The sequence below is a fragment of the Lolium perenne genome, chromosome 3 (assembly GCF_019359855.2).
Source record: "Lolium perenne isolate Kyuss_39 chromosome 3, Kyuss_2.0, whole genome shotgun sequence".
In the NCBI taxonomy this organism is placed as follows: domain Eukaryota; kingdom Viridiplantae; phylum Streptophyta; class Magnoliopsida; order Poales; family Poaceae; genus Lolium; species Lolium perenne.
The window spans coordinates 312,796,062-312,813,358 of NC_067246.2; the positions used below are offsets into that span (position 1 = coordinate 312,796,062).

General features: G+C 42.8%; 2 protein-coding genes and 1 long non-coding RNA gene across 5 annotated transcripts; 1 reads left to right on the forward strand and 2 right to left on the reverse strand.

Moving 5' to 3' along the window:
• The first annotated feature begins 1,441 nt into the window (after window positions 1–1,441).
• LOC127345472 (uncharacterized) lies at window positions 1,442–2,275 on the forward strand. The gene is made up of 3 exons (XR_007878705.2): window positions 1,442–1,538; window positions 1,877–1,966; window positions 2,115–2,275. It is a non-coding gene; the product is annotated as an uncharacterized lncRNA (long non-coding RNA).
• A 3,113-nt stretch (window positions 2,276–5,388) lies between these two features.
• On the reverse strand, window positions 5,389–10,800 carry LOC127345476 (uncharacterized). Of its 3 annotated transcripts, none has more exons than XM_051371954.2 (5): window positions 10,651–10,800; window positions 9,256–9,454; window positions 8,928–9,167; window positions 5,975–6,056; window positions 5,389–5,769 (listed from the first exon to the last, which is right to left on the reverse strand). In XM_051371954.2, exons 3-5 carry the CDS (start codon window positions 9,045–9,047, stop codon window positions 5,579–5,581), a joined length of 393 nt encoding a protein of 130 aa, XP_051227914.1. In that variant the 5' UTR covers window positions 9,048–9,167; window positions 9,256–9,454; window positions 10,651–10,800; the 3' UTR covers window positions 5,389–5,578. The 3 variants fall into 3 exon arrangements, with proteins under 3 accessions (XP_051227914.1, XP_051227913.1, XP_071684738.1); XM_051371953.2 differs by having other exon boundaries at window positions 5,389–5,772; window positions 10,651–10,794; XM_071828637.1 differs by lacking the exon at window positions 10,651–10,800 and having other exon boundaries at window positions 5,389–5,772; window positions 9,256–9,518.
• Window positions 10,801–13,121: 2,321 nt separating this feature from the next.
• Window positions 13,122–15,978, reverse strand: LOC127345474 (uncharacterized). Its single transcript, XM_051371952.2, has 2 exons — window positions 15,754–15,978; window positions 13,122–15,556 (listed from the first exon to the last, which is right to left on the reverse strand). The coding sequence occupies exon 2, from the start codon at window positions 15,553–15,555 to the stop codon at window positions 13,276–13,278; it is 2,280 nt and encodes a 759-aa protein (XP_051227912.1). The 5' UTR covers window position 15,556; window positions 15,754–15,978; the 3' UTR covers window positions 13,122–13,275.
• Between the last annotated feature and the right edge of the window lie 1,319 nt (window positions 15,979–17,297).

Consider the following 17,297-nt stretch of genomic DNA (forward strand, 5'->3'; position numbering starts at 1 on the left):
CCACTCAATTTGAGAATAAGTATGAGTATGTAGTGGTCCCTAGGATTCTTGTCAGTTTTGTTCCATTTGCACTACTATCACAGTAAACTTGAATTTGTAGTGATGTTCCATTTTGTTCGATATATAACATAGACATTATTGTTGTTTTTTCAGCTAAAGCAACGGCAACTCCAGGAAAATCGTGTGCTTGCTGCTGCTAATAAAATGCAGATCCAATTAGTGTCTGTCAGTTGTGCGGAAATACAAGTATCTCCAGGTGACTCTCCTGAATATGCTTGCCATGCGATTAATTTAAATTACTTTCTTGCCATTGCATATCTGAACTTTCTTTCCGCTTATGATGGGCTTACCTGTTGCTTTGCATTATTGGTGACCATTGATGTTTTCCTTGTGCAGTGGAATCCATACTCGATGGTAGGCTTGATGGATATTGCAAGTGTGCTTGGACTGGTTTCTTGCGGGAGGCACCCTCTAATCGATCCTTGGTTAGTTGTGTTCCATTGTTTTTCACTGGCCAAAACCCAGGGATGGTCAATATGAAGCTAACTCTGTATTACCTTCTTTTTTGAGCCTGAATTATCATATCATTCCCCTGAATTTAGTGCACATAACCTGATTTGAGTTTGTCGTTCAACCTATAAGAGAGAAGGTTGTGTAGAGAGTTGCAATTGCTTGGCGTTCAAATTTGAATGAATATATGCAGCCACCTCTGTGTCAGTACAAAATGATATTGGTGAACTGAGAACAATATGCAAGAATCACTAGAACAACACTCGAACGTGCAATGTTGAATCAACTGCTTGTAAGGGGTCAGATAAATAAAGCGGATTGCTGGGCTTTAACTAGGCTCAAACTGGACTGGATGTATTAATTTAGGCCGGTCAGATAAATAAGGTTATTGTTTAATCCGTGGGTACAGTTCAGCGTGTATAAATTTAAGAAGCAACTAGGTCAGATGTGTAATTAACAGGTAGGATGCAAATGGATATCAGTCAACCCTATTTATTGAAACATTTGACTTCACTTCTCATATGGGTTTGGTGTTAACAGTTACATGATTAATTAACGCTCGGTTCTTGATGTTTACTTCCAACTAAAAAAGATAGCATGATAGTATGAATTTACTTCAAACTGAACTGAAAAAGAATTGTGATAGATTTGTAGGATAATCTCTCTCTCTCTCTCTCTCTCTCTCTCTCTCTCTCTCTCTTGGGTGTGGTCAATACACAAAGGTAAAATTTGATAAGTTCGTCCACAGTGTATAACCTTCATTAGTCAACATGGTTCAGTGTGTGCCAAGGGCAACTGCATCATTTTTTATGAATTAATTTAGCATCATTTTATTGTTTCAATGATTCCATCTTAATATCTATGTAATGTGCTGATGGAATTATTTCAAACTTTACCGCCAAGAAGCACAAATGCAGTAAATTGGTAGCTGCTTGGACCATCTGCTTCTTGCAGTACCAGGTTAAAACGAATTTATGGTTCTTGTGTAACCATCTCACTGAAATGAGGGAACGTGAGAGGTGTTTGTGGTCAGTAGACTTCTCACTTGGCACCCAATTAATATACTTGCACTGCTTTCGCTTCTTCATTTACATGTACTCTGGAGATTTCTTTATTATTACAGTTTTGAAATATATTGCTAAAATTTATGGGCCTAGGCCAAGTGGCGATTGCTCTTGACAAATGATTGTATTTCTTGCACTACAATATGTTAATGCTATTTTTCGTAGTTGGGATTCGTGCTGCCATTATTTCATATATGCTTTACCTCTTTCATAATGGATGTTTTACGGATTCTACTAATTTTATGTAAGCAATATTTCTTGAACTGTTTTACTTAGCTTGCTTTGTTGCTGTGTATGGTCAGGTTGGACTTGCTTTCAGAAATTTCGGGTTTCCTTGTTGTCCATGGTTAGGCTGGACATGTATTTCCAGGCTTTAGTGTTCTGTTGAATAGGTTCGTTTCAATATATTTCATTTAGTTGTCGGGATAATTAGACATATACTGTATATTTTCTTCCATCTGCACACCCCTTTGCGCTTTTGGTTTGCAGTGAGTAAATATATATTCCCTCACATCCTTCTCTTTTGTCTGCTGTTCTCAGGGATGTACTCTCCTTGTGCAGCAGGGGAACATGGAGAAGAGGAGCAGAGCGTTGTGCAGCAGGGGATGAGCTGCGCGTGGCATCGTCTCACCTCTATGTAGAGGACGACCACGCAGGACAATGGGCTATAATCGGCCCAAGGCAAGTACTTTTTTTCTTCGTTTCTCTTTGTATTTGCTTAAAACCAATGTTCCTAGCTGAAGAAAAATGCCAGTTTGTGGGCTCAAAACCTAACATAAAAATTAGGGAGATTCAGAGGAGTTCAAGAGGTCACTTCCAGGTTTTTATAAAATATTTTGACAACAGTTTTGGATTTAAATTCAGATCCAAATGAGGTGGTGTATGTGCAGTGGTGTATTTTACTATTGCTTCATGAGATCCATAACAGTTACTGTCACAATGACACAATAATTATGTGTAGTGGTGTATTTTGGTGAATCAACACCATGCACAGTAACTTCTTTGGTATTTTAATAGATTTTTGACCCTCGTGTGATATATTTATACTTGTATGATTGGTGTAGGCATTGCCTTTGTAAAAATAAAATATTTATGATTCCAACAATTAGTGAGGAGCACAAATATGTATGTTGTGTGTGACGACAAAATGCTTTTCTTATTGTTATTACTTATTTAAAGTCATTGATAGCTTCATGGATCTTTGTATCACATGATGTGAACTCCTTACAAATACTTGCGTTTATAGAGCCAAGACCCTAGGAATGAGCTGATTCTAACACCCATGCAAAGTAAAAAATTATAAATGTTAATATGCCGCAACTACTAAGGTAAGGCTTATGGTTTAGATATAAATGGTTTCAACATTTGCCCCGGTTCATTTCACACATATACATGAAATATACTCATAATTTGTGTACAAAAACCTTGAGCTATACGGACTTATACATGGCTCATTGTGCGGTTACAGAGGCATACAAGGCGATACTAGAGCTGAGTTTCGGCCAAGGGGCACACTAAAGCAAAAGTGTGTACATATACCATGAGGAGCGTTGGGCTCATAATCAGTTCTACTCAGGTGTTAATACAACCAACCTAACCAGCTTGTGCTGGCATTGGCTAAATTTTCGTTGGCTAAATTTTCATATAATGCATGTGTTATTGGTTTGCTTTCTTGCACACCACTTTGCTTTCTCCGGATACCATATAATAATAACAGCTACACATTTCAACATGATGCCATATAAAGCTTGATAAAATCAATCTCCGGAAGAATTTTTTCTCTACCGAAATCTGAAGGAATTATATAAGCATGTGTTATTTAACCAGAGATAAACTTTATCAGTTTAGAACAAGTAGCTTTGTTCACGTCTTCGTGATCAAGATAAAATTTTATTCCTCTTTGTTTCAAGGTGTGGTAACCTTTTCAATGGTGTGCGATGAAAAAAAACACCTGTAGCTGCGGCACTTGGAACCATGCTATTATGAGGCTTCACCTTCACCTACCGTTTATATGTATCTAAACATTTTTTATACAGTCTTTGCAGCGAAATTTTAATCACATGCGGGTGTTTCTTCTGTCATGCGATCTTTTCAGATCAAGAGCTCTTACCAGACCAATCTCTTTATACGTTGCAGATTGTGGACTGACCGTATATGAAGATAATGAGGATTGCTACCGGAGCATAGCCACTTTTGGTGGTTAATGAATGGGCATGGACGTGAAGCTGCTTTCAATCAATAGAGAACATATGTTGCCCCAGACCAAGCTCCACACATTACCACCTCTGAGTTTGTACATAATGAGATCATTCGGTAGTAATTTGTGCTGTAGATATGAGTTTTGAGAAGAGAAAAAAGACATGTAAAATCGTACCATATAATAATTATGTTGTTTCTTTCAAAATACTTGACATGGATACTTGCACCTCCTGAGTTTGTACATAATGTTGTTGCCTATAGGACAATGTTATTGTAACTTCGCTAAAATTCGGTACAATGTACATGTGAATTCCACAACTTGGCTTCTGTAATATACTTATGATGTTTATAGTACTCTCTTGCTTTTGCTTCTGCGCTGGGGTGCACTGTGTCGTATGACAATGTTATTGAACATTAGCAATTTTTTCATACAAGTTTTGCCATTATTGCCATTGTTGTATTGTAACTGTAGTAGTATAGTGGTTCTCAATTTTCTGTTACGTTGGAAACCTAAATTATTTACCCATAGACATTTGTCATTTGCTTCTTAGTGATGATCCTGGTGTATTTTTATTGAAAAAATAACACTGTATGTACTTTTGAAGAAAAATAGCACTACTTAACTGATTAAAACTTGTGGTTAGAGTACTTTCTTTATTTTGCCTGTGCGCCGGGGCGCACCGGGTCATCTAGTACCGAATAAAGTGCTTTGGATGAGACCTGTCAGGTAAGCCAACGACATCTAATAACTTACTACTAGTTCTAATGGTCGGTACTTGCAAATACGGAATTGCTTTGCGTACGATCTTTCGTGTCCAATTTTGGTACGACCGAAGTAATCCGTTGGACTCCGTCCACTACTACGAAATAGGCTATAGCTGCAAATGATACCACCGGCGCACCAAATAAATGGTGCGCCCTCCGGGCGGGGAGCGGGCGAGGCAGCGTGCGGCGGCTCCTTCGGGCGGGGCGCGGGCAAGGCGGCGTTCGCGGCGGCGGCTCCGGCGAGGCGCGAAGCGAAGCGGCGAGCGCGGTGTGCGGCAGCGGCCGGTTCATCGTGCTCCCAGGCGGGGAGCACCTCCGCGACTGGCGCACTGAGAGGAGAAGGCGGCGACCGTCGGCGCGGCAAGGATGGCGACCTGCAGCTCCATCAGGCGGTGGAGGAAGAGGATGACCCGATTGCGTTTTTCTTTTCTTTTTAGGGTGCGTTTTGTAAATGTTTCTGGCAGTTGTTGATTTTTTTACTGATCTGTAATCATGAAAGTAGCTGGCAGATGCATGCGGACCGGGGCGCTTGGCCCTGCTTTTTTTTATTTCCAAAAATTTATAGCACCAGCGAATCAAACATGCTGCGCCGGTGGTAGCTTCCCGTAGTGCAGGCGAATGCAGTGGTGCGCCAGCGATAGGTAATTATCACTGGCATGTTCCCACCACGTGCACATGTATGCCGGCAGTAGCAAAAAATGGTACGTCAGCAATAGACTGTTTCCTAGTAGTGGTCGATACAAGTCATACAACCTTCTGATCAAATGGCCGTGCACTGTGTCGGACAGACTTCGGACGGATTAACGTCGTCAATATACCCATTATAGTAGGGTTCTTGCAAATAAGCCCGAAGATAACAGTGTTTCCTTGCAAATATTGGGATTATATAGGACATGCCCACATGCCTGGAAAATGATATACACAACGCTACTACCAGCATACATTATTTGCCCAGCAAAAAAAACTATATAAAAATACAAAGAAAGAAAAAGAAGAATTAACACAAATAATTAAGCAACTAGGAACGGTATGTACTCTAGTTATGAACCGTAGCACCCCAAAAACCAGGACAGTGTCCTGGCGCTTATATTAGGAGACGTCGGCGGCATCTTCTCCCAGCTGCTGCCAACTCCACTGATCTTGTTCTTCTTCCTCTTTTTCTTAGTGTGCAACACCGTTCCCCTCACCGTGACCTCCTTCTTCCCGAAATCCACCATGTAATCCAGCAACCCTGCTGGATTAATCAAAACAAACCTAAACTCATCAGCGCAATATTGCAGCTACATATATGCACCAACGGTTCAGCGATTAAAATGTTCCACAGACTGCCAAACATGGCACCAGTCTCCTCCGTTTCGTGCCGGCACAGCGATGTATGTAGGATTTTCATGGGAATTTTGGAGGAAGCAGCATATAGACGTCGATTAGATCCTTACCGTTCATCTTGGTTACCACCTTGGTGACCCGCTGTCGGCAGTGCGAACAACCCATGTTGGCGCTCATCACCACCACCTGCACCTGCATTATCCCCAACTCCATTAACTTCACTCCCATCAATATCCACACAGCTAAGCTAAATTTAACACCATTAATTCAAAATGTGTATTGCTTCAGTACGTTAGACTGCTCATAGTGGGAGTAACATAGCTAGTAACATCACACATCTCAAGGCATTTTGGTGACATGGCATGCGAATAAATGAAGAAAGAGAGTGAGGTGGTAACTAGCTATGTTACCATAACATCACACACCCCAAGGCAAAATGAGTCTACAACATAATAAATGACACAATGCATGACACCACATATAAGTTACTACTCACTATGAAGGTAGTAACCTAGACTAGTAACATGGCATATGTTACTAGTCTAAGTTACTACCCACTATGAGCAGCCTTAGTATGGAGCAAAGGGGCCAGCAACCAGCTATGCTTACTGCAGAACTAAGCTAAGCTAAGCCAGTGATGGATGCACTAACTGAATTCAATACCCAGTTAGGCTCGACTTAATGAGTAGGTACGGACGATGATTAACTGTGAATGGTTAGGCTTGACTTAACTATTATAGCTACTGATGATGATTAGTAGTTGTGAATGGTTAACCACTTGAGTGGTATAGCAACCTGCAGGCCTACTCTAGTTAAAGCATCATTAGAGGTACTAATTGGCATACATGCGTCTCACCTAACCAATTCTATCTTGCCACTTGAGAAATTCATTCTTGTCACATGAGTGCAGTATTGCTACTAGGAGCAATTGTTTGTTTGTATGGCATGACGTGGATAAGTTAATTTAAGCTGCTGCTTGTACTACCGTAGTACTACGTATGTGTTTTATAGACATCACGTGCGGTGCTTGTGATATGATATTATGTTACCCATATCAATGAGGACACCGTTATACATGCATACTCGAGGGCAAATGCATGTGGCCGAGTGGTGCCTCTCGTACCTTACTGTCGGGTGCCGGTGAACACGCCCTCCATCGTTAATTAAGATGACACACTAACATCTTAACGGTCTACACACTACATGACTACATGTATACTCCTTGTGTGTCCTTGTATATATCAGGGTAAATTGGATGTCCCTATCCCCATGTGTCCGTGGTAATTAAACGGGCACATCGCCATCCAACCTAAGAGCTCTTAACAATCTTCTACTATCACAGATAGTGATTGTATTGTTTTATTCTCTAGTCTCTACTGTAATCGAAGGATTCCGTCAATGTCAAGCATGTGTTATGTACTGTTTGCTTCTTCTGGACGTACAACGGCCACATACATGTGCAGAGATCTTTGGTCAAAACTGTACAACCTGGCTAAGCCAGCTGACGGTGAAATGTTTTTGTTTGGCTGAATCAAATCTTCCAGATCGACATAGTTAGTTTGCATGGTTAATTCATGAAACCCGTGCACATCAGCGCAACACATGCATATAATAACGTGTTCAAATATTCTTAGCATGGTGGGATAGGAATGAAGGAATCACATCATATTTTTTCTTTCTTTTGAAACAGGACAGCATGATGTTCTACTTGCACTAGTTAATTCGCATAAATGAACTCACATGTAAATGTATTGTACCTACAGATCAAACAATGCACTCTGTATAGCATGTGCTGTTGTATTTGACCAGAGAAATACAGAGCAGGAATAGATCTACGAAGGATATATTATGATGCCTGAAGAGGGGATGTTGAGATAGAACTGGGAATTCAGTTAGTTGTTGTCGTGTTGACCAGTTGTACATTGTATTTATGGAATCCATTTGTTGACCATTCACACAAAGAAAAAATTGAATCCATATGCCGAGCAGGGAGGCTGCTACAGCGACCTGACCGTAGCTTCCCGGTTAACGGCTGGATGCACGTGATGTCAGGTGCGCACGGTCAAGAGCCAGCCAAGGCACGAACAAAAGTCCAGTCTTTATCTCCGCTTGGAACCTAATGGCAGCAACCAGCAAGCACACATGGCATCGGGCACCGATTATTGATGCTAGTTTCACTTTCACCTCCACAATTCCAAGAGCAGCAAGCAGGTCTCAATCTGAATTCAGAAGCACAACCGACACCCCAATTGCAGTGCTAGTCGTCTACTGCTGCTCCCATCCTACTTCTACAGTTGCTTGCTGCATGTGTGGCGACGTGGCTGTCAGATTCTTACTGCTGCTGCTCCATGCAGATGCGGCTTGGCTGTTCTATTGTCTACTTGTGCGTTAGGGAAGATGAGAATGAGATCATTCTGATCTCAGCACTTTTATTCTGCTGAAAGTATAAAAAATAGGATGATGGATTTTGTGGTAGTGGAATTGTGCGGCATATCGATTGATTTGATGGCTTTTCGACCTGCCTTTATCCTAAAAGTTTCAAGGCAAAAAAAGGTAACTGAAAATGGAGGGGACCGTGAGCATCCAAGGAGAAAACTACTGATCACTCGCTCACACTGTCACACATTTCAATGGGCAGGGAACACACAATATGGGAAGACTGAGTGCGGCATAGAAGTACAACAGAATAGTGGCTGCCATTGAAGGCCTACTAGTGCCTTGAGAAATGGGAAGAGAATCCAAGAGACTCTAATGTCATGTGCATGCCGTTCACGACGACACCGCTTGCTCAGGGAGAGAAGAGCAACGGATATACGGAATTATCAGGAAGAAGAAGCAGGCAATTAGGAGGAAACTAATAGTGATCCGCGCACAGTTGACACTGTCCTCACCAAAGAATGGTGAACAACAAAACCTCAAGAAAACATGACCAGACCATGGAAATGATCAGAGCTGGGCAGAGTCATTAGAGATTTCATACCGTCATCAAGTAAGCTTGAGAGAGAGAGAGAGAGAGAGAGAGAGAGAGAGAGAGAGAGAAAGAAAGAGGGAGAGAGATCATACTGAAGGTAGGGAGAGGTCCTCGGCGAGCCTCAAAGCTTGGTGCTTGACTGCTGTGCCGCCGCCCATGGTGGCGTCTGATCCACCTGTGCTCGCTGTGTCATCTTCTTCCCCGTGCTTCATTCTGGCTCTTCGTCCCCCTCTGGATGGAGCTCCCTCTCCTCTCTTCAACGAGACTTTTCTCGCAAGGCTTTGTCTTGACGAGAGTACAAGAGCCTCCTCTTCTTTATATATATACTAGTCCTGGCAAGAGACAGAGGAAGAGTAACAACGGCTTACAGAGATTACTCACAAGGTAGAATACTAGAATACTAGAATATATTAATCCTACCCGAGCAAAGTTAGGTGAAGAATGGATGGTGAACCCCATCAATCACAGAAGTGACGAGATCAAATACTCATCAGATGGGAAATCATTTGCAATGACAGTCCATTGGATGACTGGGTTATAATGTAAGCTGGGACGGAGATCTCCAGTTGCAAGTGGCCCACTTTTGTATTGGATTCCAAGGACTTCCCATTCTTGTCAACTACAACAAACCAGCATAGAAGAGAGGTTACTTGCACTGCTCTGCAACTCAAAGGTTTAAGAGCAGGACCAGTAAAATGGTAAGGGAAGGTGAAATGCGACGGTACAACAAATACATATATGCATAGCAGAGGGGTTACTTGCACTGCTCCGCAACTCAAAGGTCTAAGGCAGGGCCAGTAAAATGGTCTCGATGCAAGGTGAACTGTGACAGTACAACAATATATTATGCAGTGGAAGGTTCTTTATATTTGTATTAGGATACTGTACGCTTCTAATCAAGACAAGCCGCTACGTATATTGTACAACCATACACGGCAGAGGAACTCACCTGTTGGCGCCTTGCAGCGTGAGGATAAAAAATGCAATCAGTAGAGTTGGTATTGCAAAGAGGGTTGGTCAGAGGAAACAAAAATATTTCAGTAATATAGATCAAAGAATGAAAGTGCTCTTTAGGTATACTATCCCTAGGTATCTTCAGTGTCATTTAGTACAGAATGATTTATTATCACATCCTTAAACTTCCAAGAAAAAAAGGTTCTGAATAAGAAAGATCAAACTACCACGATTTTATAGAGTAGGCAAGGAGGAACTATCATTCTCCCAAACCCCCGGACTACATCAAGAAAAGCATCACTCGCGCACATTCAATGCCCACCCGCAAAGAAAGTGCAGTATTGCTTGAATCAATCAATGTATGAGATCTCTAGATCTTAATTAGTTTGTTGTGGTAATGGCACAATAGAACTTTGAAAAACAAATCTCAACGATGCAGCTTGAAATTCAAATAGACAGGGCTCTCTGAACTCATTCTTAATATACCGTTCAGAGTGTTGACATAGACAGAAACATCCATGAAGACTAAAGGATTTTTTAAAAGAAAGAGGACTACTTAATAGCTTTGAAACTGAGAGAGAGAAAGTTAAAATGATATGAAACAAATCAAAGCCGAAGTGCACAGAAGGAGTTCAAAATGCAGAGTACTCCATGTAAGAAACAAATTACAATTCTCACATTGTTCAGCTCAACTACTTCTATTCCTTCCTGAGTACGCTAGTGACCAAGATTGCACTTTCAAGTTCGACATCAGTTAGGACAATAATTTCCACTTTGAGCCTTACCACACACAACATGTACCTTTCAAGGGTGACATGTTTTCACTATATTGACATGTGGATGACAGATGAAGCAATTCACCTGTAAACTTGGTTGTTAGTATGACAGAACGCTTCACGCCACTCTGCATCATGAATTTGCATCCCTGTCATTCTTTAGTGCTTCTTAAGTCAGTTGGAAGCTTTCAGAGTTGCATGTACGATACAAACACTCAAGCAACAGCTGTATTTGTATACTTGAGCACATGAAAATAAATAGAGATATTATGCATTCATCTATCTCTGTCATTCTTAAATGTGTTCCCTAAGCAAGTTGCCTGGCAGGAAACTTCGCACTTGCACATACAAATACTAGTTGTATGAAGCACAAGAAAAACACATAAATCATGACGACACAACCAGTTTCGTAGAATCAGCTGGTGAGGACTAACTGGTCAATTAATTTTTAAACTAACAAGTTAGACTTCAGAGGATGTATTTAGACGTATTGGAAATAGTTGCCTAAGTCAAGTGACAACAATACAATGAACGCCATAAAATCTTGTTGACAAAAGGACATTTAGATCACCATAGTATCTAACTTAAGCTGCCTACATTACACAAAAGGACCACAAAATACAATGCTCATTCTAGCATATCATTTCCTTTGAATGGACCAAAATACAACGGTGTAACTGAGAAATAGAAAAACAAAACCAGCAGCCTGGAATTGGATAAAATCCAGAGTTCAAGGTTTAGTCATTCAATTAGAATCCAATGGCTGCACTGGAAGGGCTACGCAATTGCATGAGCATAGGCACATATCGCTTAAAGTAAAGACAACATCAAGTACCAAATAAGGCTTACAAGTAATGCTAATGACAGCAACAAGAAAGCAATATTTAGCCCATCCAAAAGGTCAGTTGTACTTGATTAATATTGTTACAATAATCAAACAAAGAAAATCATAACTGCTCATGTTCAAGCTTGCTTAAGAAAATAGGTAAAAGGTGGCTGTACAAGACATAATTCACTTGTTTATAGTTTTGCATATCTCACTTCTTGATACGAAGAATTATCCTATTGTAATCATAATAGAAGCATTAGTGGAGATATTCTGGACATCCTCGTGCTTAGAGAACATTACCAGGCCTCTTTATTTGTTGGTAATTGTAACTTTGCTTTCTTAGGCACCAATGCAACATCAGCAGATCTCACACAAATCAACATCAGTTTCCATCCTTTCATTTAACTTTACGTTCCATCTCAGGGAAAAATATTTAGCAGCGTAACCAATGGGATTCCACACCGACAAAATTCTAGACAAGCAACCAGAAGAACAACAGTTTCAGAGAGAACATATCCCGAAGAACGGCAGGGCCAGAGAGAAGATATCCCCAACTGGGAACTGTTCGTAGCATCTAGTAAGAAACAGTAGTAGTGGAAATGGAAAACAGACAGTTCATGGCATGACAAGTTGACAACGGATAAAAATTACAGAAGCTATGTAGCTTAAAACATAACAAAACTCAGCTCCAGCTAAAGAACGTAGCAGAAACAGTTAAACTGCTACAGTAAGACTGGCATCTCAATTGTTGCCATCAGAGTAGTTGAAATGTCTAGTCTTGTTATCAAAGAATGTATGAGTTGCATTTTTTTTTGTTTATTGGAAAAAAAAAACTTTGTTCCATGTTTTAGTATCGGTCTTTGTCAGCAGCTGGTAAAATAGAGGGCAGAAGATATAACAAAATGATGGTACAACGAAGGAAAAGTTGAACAACGACTCTCTTAACAGATAAACAATCAATATGAGAGCATAAATAAACAGATGAAACCGATCAATTCAAAATGAACCAAAAGAAAAAGATTAATTCATTACAATTAGGTAAACTTCAGCTTTCGAACTGTCAATATGTAATCCTCAGTGCCATATTAAAATCATAGTAGAACTATTGACAACAAATCACCAATATTCTCGACGCCCTCATGCACAGAGAACATTATCAGACCCTTTATTTGTTGGTAACTTTTCTTTGTTAAGCAGACATCAGCAGATCTCACACATAAACATCATTTTCCATCCATTCATTTACCTTACATTACACTGAAGTTCAAACCATACTGAAGTATAACTGAAAGGCTTCCCCATCCACGGAAGTATCAACAAGAAGTAACCACAAGAACAGCAGGGTCAGAGCGAAGATAACCACAGCTGAAACCTGTTGATACTTGATAGCATCTAATACCAAACAGTAATAGTGAAAACGGCAACAGACAGTTGATGGCATAGCAAGGGAAAAATAATGCTTTCAGTGTAATACAGAAGCTGGGTAGCTTACAAGTTAGAAACATATAAAAAACCCAAATCCGGTTCAAGATATTTGGTAGCAACAGCGACAGTAAGACAACACTAAAATTGTTGCTACAGAGTAGTCAAAGTTTCAGTTTATCAAAGAATGTACGTTGTTGCATATTTTTATTTATGCCAAGGAATCTTATTTCCAAGTTAAATGTTGTCCTGGCCCACTATTGATAAAATACAGGTCAGAAGAAATAACCATTGCAAAAGGATGGTACAAGGAAAAGGTGACAACTCCGTTAACAGATAAAGCAATCAAGACAATAGACAAGAGCATAGACAGAGGCGATAGATCTATTCAGAATGAGCCGAAAGGAAAGGGTTGATTCGTTACAACTGGGTAAACTTCAGCTGCTATGTTTCGAACTGTCAATGTATGGTTCTAAGAGGTAGGGCACTTGGTTCCAGGTGCCACGACCCTTGTGGTATATCACGCTCTTTGATTTCAATGACAACAAAAGCAGGAACAAGATGGGAAAAGCTGAGCATTTCAGACCTTGAAATCCACCTCGTCAAATGGAAATCCTCCAGTAATACTCTCTGGAAAAATGATAGGCAGCCTTTTACCCGAGTCAAGCTGCATGCATTGACTCCATTTTCATCAGTATAATCTGAGAGTATCTCAACCATGCGAGGTTCACAATTGTCAATGTCAGTGCTATCTAAGGTTATCTCCCAATTTTTGTACATCGCCCATATCTCCCCTTTCTTTGGGAAGATACGGTAGAAAGACCTCCTTGAACTCCAGTCACACTGTACAGGATGAGAGAAATCTGACATGTCCTTGTAACTAGTTTCAGTACCAGCTCGAAATACCCCGCAAGCAACAGGCAGACCATCTTCGACCCATCGTATTTCTTCATTAAGCATAGGATGTGGTTCCAAGTTCAACACAAAAACTGCAGCCTGTGAGACCACGCGGATTATTCTCACATAAGACCTAGGCATCCGGTCCCGAGCATCATACACAGCCCAGATCTGCCCCTCCACAAAATCCTCAGCTGATAACTTGTTATTGTAGTTCATCATTCCTTGCTGTTGGGGGATACTTGTTGAAGGATAGGAGAATTGCGCGACAGAAGCTTCATGAAAGCCATTTGTATCATTATGCAAGCCTGAAAGTGGGGACAAAGGAGCCAGTGTATTTACATGCTGCAGGTTTTTCGGTACAGCAGAATGTTCAAGCTCCAATGCTGTCCCAACCTCATGAGTGAATCTGAAAGAAGGGATCCTATGCGAAAACATGAGGAGATTTTCACTGCTGAATTGTAATAACTGCTCCCTCCCGCTCCTGTATCTCTGGAAGACACTTCTACATCCATCTACCCTTACCAAGGGCGCAACTGTACAACCTGAGTCTGTTGAATAACTGGTAAGTATTTCTACAACAGAAAATGCACTCTTCCTACGCATCTCAGGGTCACTGCACCACCCAATGTCCCAGTCACTGTAAATGGCCCATACTTCTCCATTCCGTGGATATACTTCAAGATGTTGGTTCAGATAATCACCGGATATTTCATGGGAAAACATGCTTGGACACGACAGTGATATTTGGCGCTCGTCCACAACAAAGGTTCCGCAAACGAATGGCAAGCCTGCAGTTAACCACTTGTTCTCTTCATGAGATTGCGGGCATGGTTTGAACCACGAGACATATAACTGCATCTTGTCGGTCAAGATTTTATTTATCAGAGCATATCTGCGAGGAAGCTTCTCCCAGTCATACGCTGCCCAAATCTGGCCGCTGGTAAAATGCTCTATCGATCTATCATCCTCAAAGTTATGATAGTCATAGTGCTGATCAAAGCAGTGGTGGTCATCTTGTTGTTCGGCATCTGAGGGATCAGCAAAGCAGTCATCCAAATCTACCTGCGACGGGGACTCACAGCACACATCCTTTTCGCAAACACTCTTTTGCTTCTTGTCGACATGGTTTTCTTCAGGCAACAGCAACTCATCCTCATCACCTAGAAAGAAAGAGTCGGTGCTCTTGGTCTTGGAAGAACTAGCTATGTCTGAACCATTTCCTACCTCTGCACACGGTCTGTCGGCGGGTTGAACATACTCCCTGTAAAAAGAGTTCAACCTATCCACTTCCGGATTTGCGCCGCTAGGAGCAGGCTCATCGATGCCACTAAAAAGTGCAGCGCCTTCGGCATGCATCCGCAGGTCGAAATGCGCGTTACTCGGCGCACCAATCACCAACCCCTTGACAGAACCGCCCACTGATGATGTGTTGGCGTTCGCCGAATCGAACCTGGCCCTCTTCTCCGGATCGGACAGCACCTCGTAGGCGTCGCTGACGAGGCCGAGCGCCATGTCGGCGCCGGGCAGGCTGTCCCTGACGGGCTCCAGCTGGTCTAGGAGGGTCCTGTAACGCGCCTCGATCCTGGCGGCGTCGTCCCCGGGCAGGGCCTGGAGGACCCTGTACCAGTTGAGCGGTGACGGCGGTCGGTTGGCGGTGAGCGGTGACGGCGGCCGGTTGGCGGCGCAGAGGACCTCGAGGGCGGCGAGCATCTCGACGGCGCCGTCGAGCCTGGGGTTGGTCTGCAGCGTCTGGAGCAGCAGCGTCCTGGCCCCGGTGTAGTCCCCGCCGCGCATCCTCCCCGCGATCGCCTCCCGCTCCGCCTCGCCGTCCTCCTCCATCCTGCGCCCGCCAAAAAGGAAGAAATCGTCCTCAGAAATCCACCCGGGACAGGGAATTCCATTCGCGATCGAAATCAGGCCCGTCGTGTCCCGCATTCATACTCGAATGGCGGAATTCGCTCGCATAGCGCGCGGGGATGCGCCATGAACGGGAAGCCAAACTGAACAGAGAACGCGGAGCGGAACCGGGGATCTTACCGCGCGGCGGCGAGGCACGGGATGCTGCTCCGGCGGTGGGTCGATTCGACTCGGCGGGGCCGAGGGGGCCGACGGAGACTGCGGATGAAGAGCGCGATTCGGCGGTTTGAACACTCCACGGCGGTGCTCTCGCCGGAGATCTCCACGCACGCTATGGCCTCCGGTGTGGCGACTGCGGCGTCAGTCAGTTGTGTCGCTCGCTCAGCGACGAGACGACGACGACTCCTCCGCTTCCCGTATGGGCCTCGCCCGGAGGAGATATGGGCTTGTCACGTGTAAGGAATGTGTGTATCCAGCACGGGCCCAATAGGAGTAGCAAAAATGGCCCAGCGAGGGCTGTGGCCTGAATGCGGGGCCCATGTCATGCACGTGGGTCCGAGGTGGTGCCCACGGGCCAGTGGGAGAACACGCGGGCCGAAAAGAGGAGCGCAAAGCGGCGGGAAAAGGCTCTCAAAGTACGGGCCTGGGGATATAATTACCACCCCACCAAAGCATCCGTACTCGCTTTTTTACCCCACAGATAGATAATGATGATGATTTTCCCGCAAACCCCTATGAGCAAAAGCAGCGGAATTCACCACCCCTATAGGAAGTTCGTCCCATCTGTAGACCTCTAGTGTAGGAGTACTGTAGCTGATTTTGTACCGTCGCTAATTAATACTTATTAGGTCACCGGGATTTCACCTATTTCGGTCATCAAAATTGACCGTCTGTGTTCGTAACACGGTAATCGGCTGCCACTGGCCGTTTGCATCTGGGGTGTCTTCAACGGTTTGACGTACTCCCTCCTTCCCATGGATTAAGACTACCCACAATGGGAGTATCATAGGTAGTATCATGCATTCCATGCATGCAAAATGCTGATGTGGTAGTGCAATTAAGGATGAGAGAGAGGGTACTAGTATCATAGATAGATACTGTATCATAGCACATACTACTAGAAAAATTAATGTCAAGTAAATCTTGTACATATATTTGCATTGAGATTCTACAAAACAATTAATATATAGAGACTATGATACTAGTATATGATACCATGCATTGTGGATATAGTAACATGTAGTAGTATCATACGCATGATACTTCTATATGATACTATGCATTGTGACTAGTCTAAGGCGTATAATTTTTTCACAACTTTCGTCAAGGCATAAGGTGTGGCTGTAGATTTGGTGTGATTCTTCCGAACCTGCCCTCCATGCTTTAATGTGCATGCACTGCACGCATACTTTTTTGTTTTGGAAAAACTAATGCATGCAACTTTCATTGGCTACAGCCAGCACACACGGAATTAATGCGAGGGAAACGAGGGGGCGGGGGACGTGGACATGGGCAGTTAATCCGGGATCTGCTGCTGAACTAAGCGATTTATTAGGGGTACGTTTGGAACTAATCTCCCAGCGATTTTCTCCTTAATCGCCATGCCATTTTTTTTTACGCCCTATTCCATGAGATGGAGGGAGTATTTTTTTAGGACTGTCAGGCACCTTTAATGGTGATTAACGTCATGTCGCTGACGATTACCGGTTCCCGCGGGAGGGCGG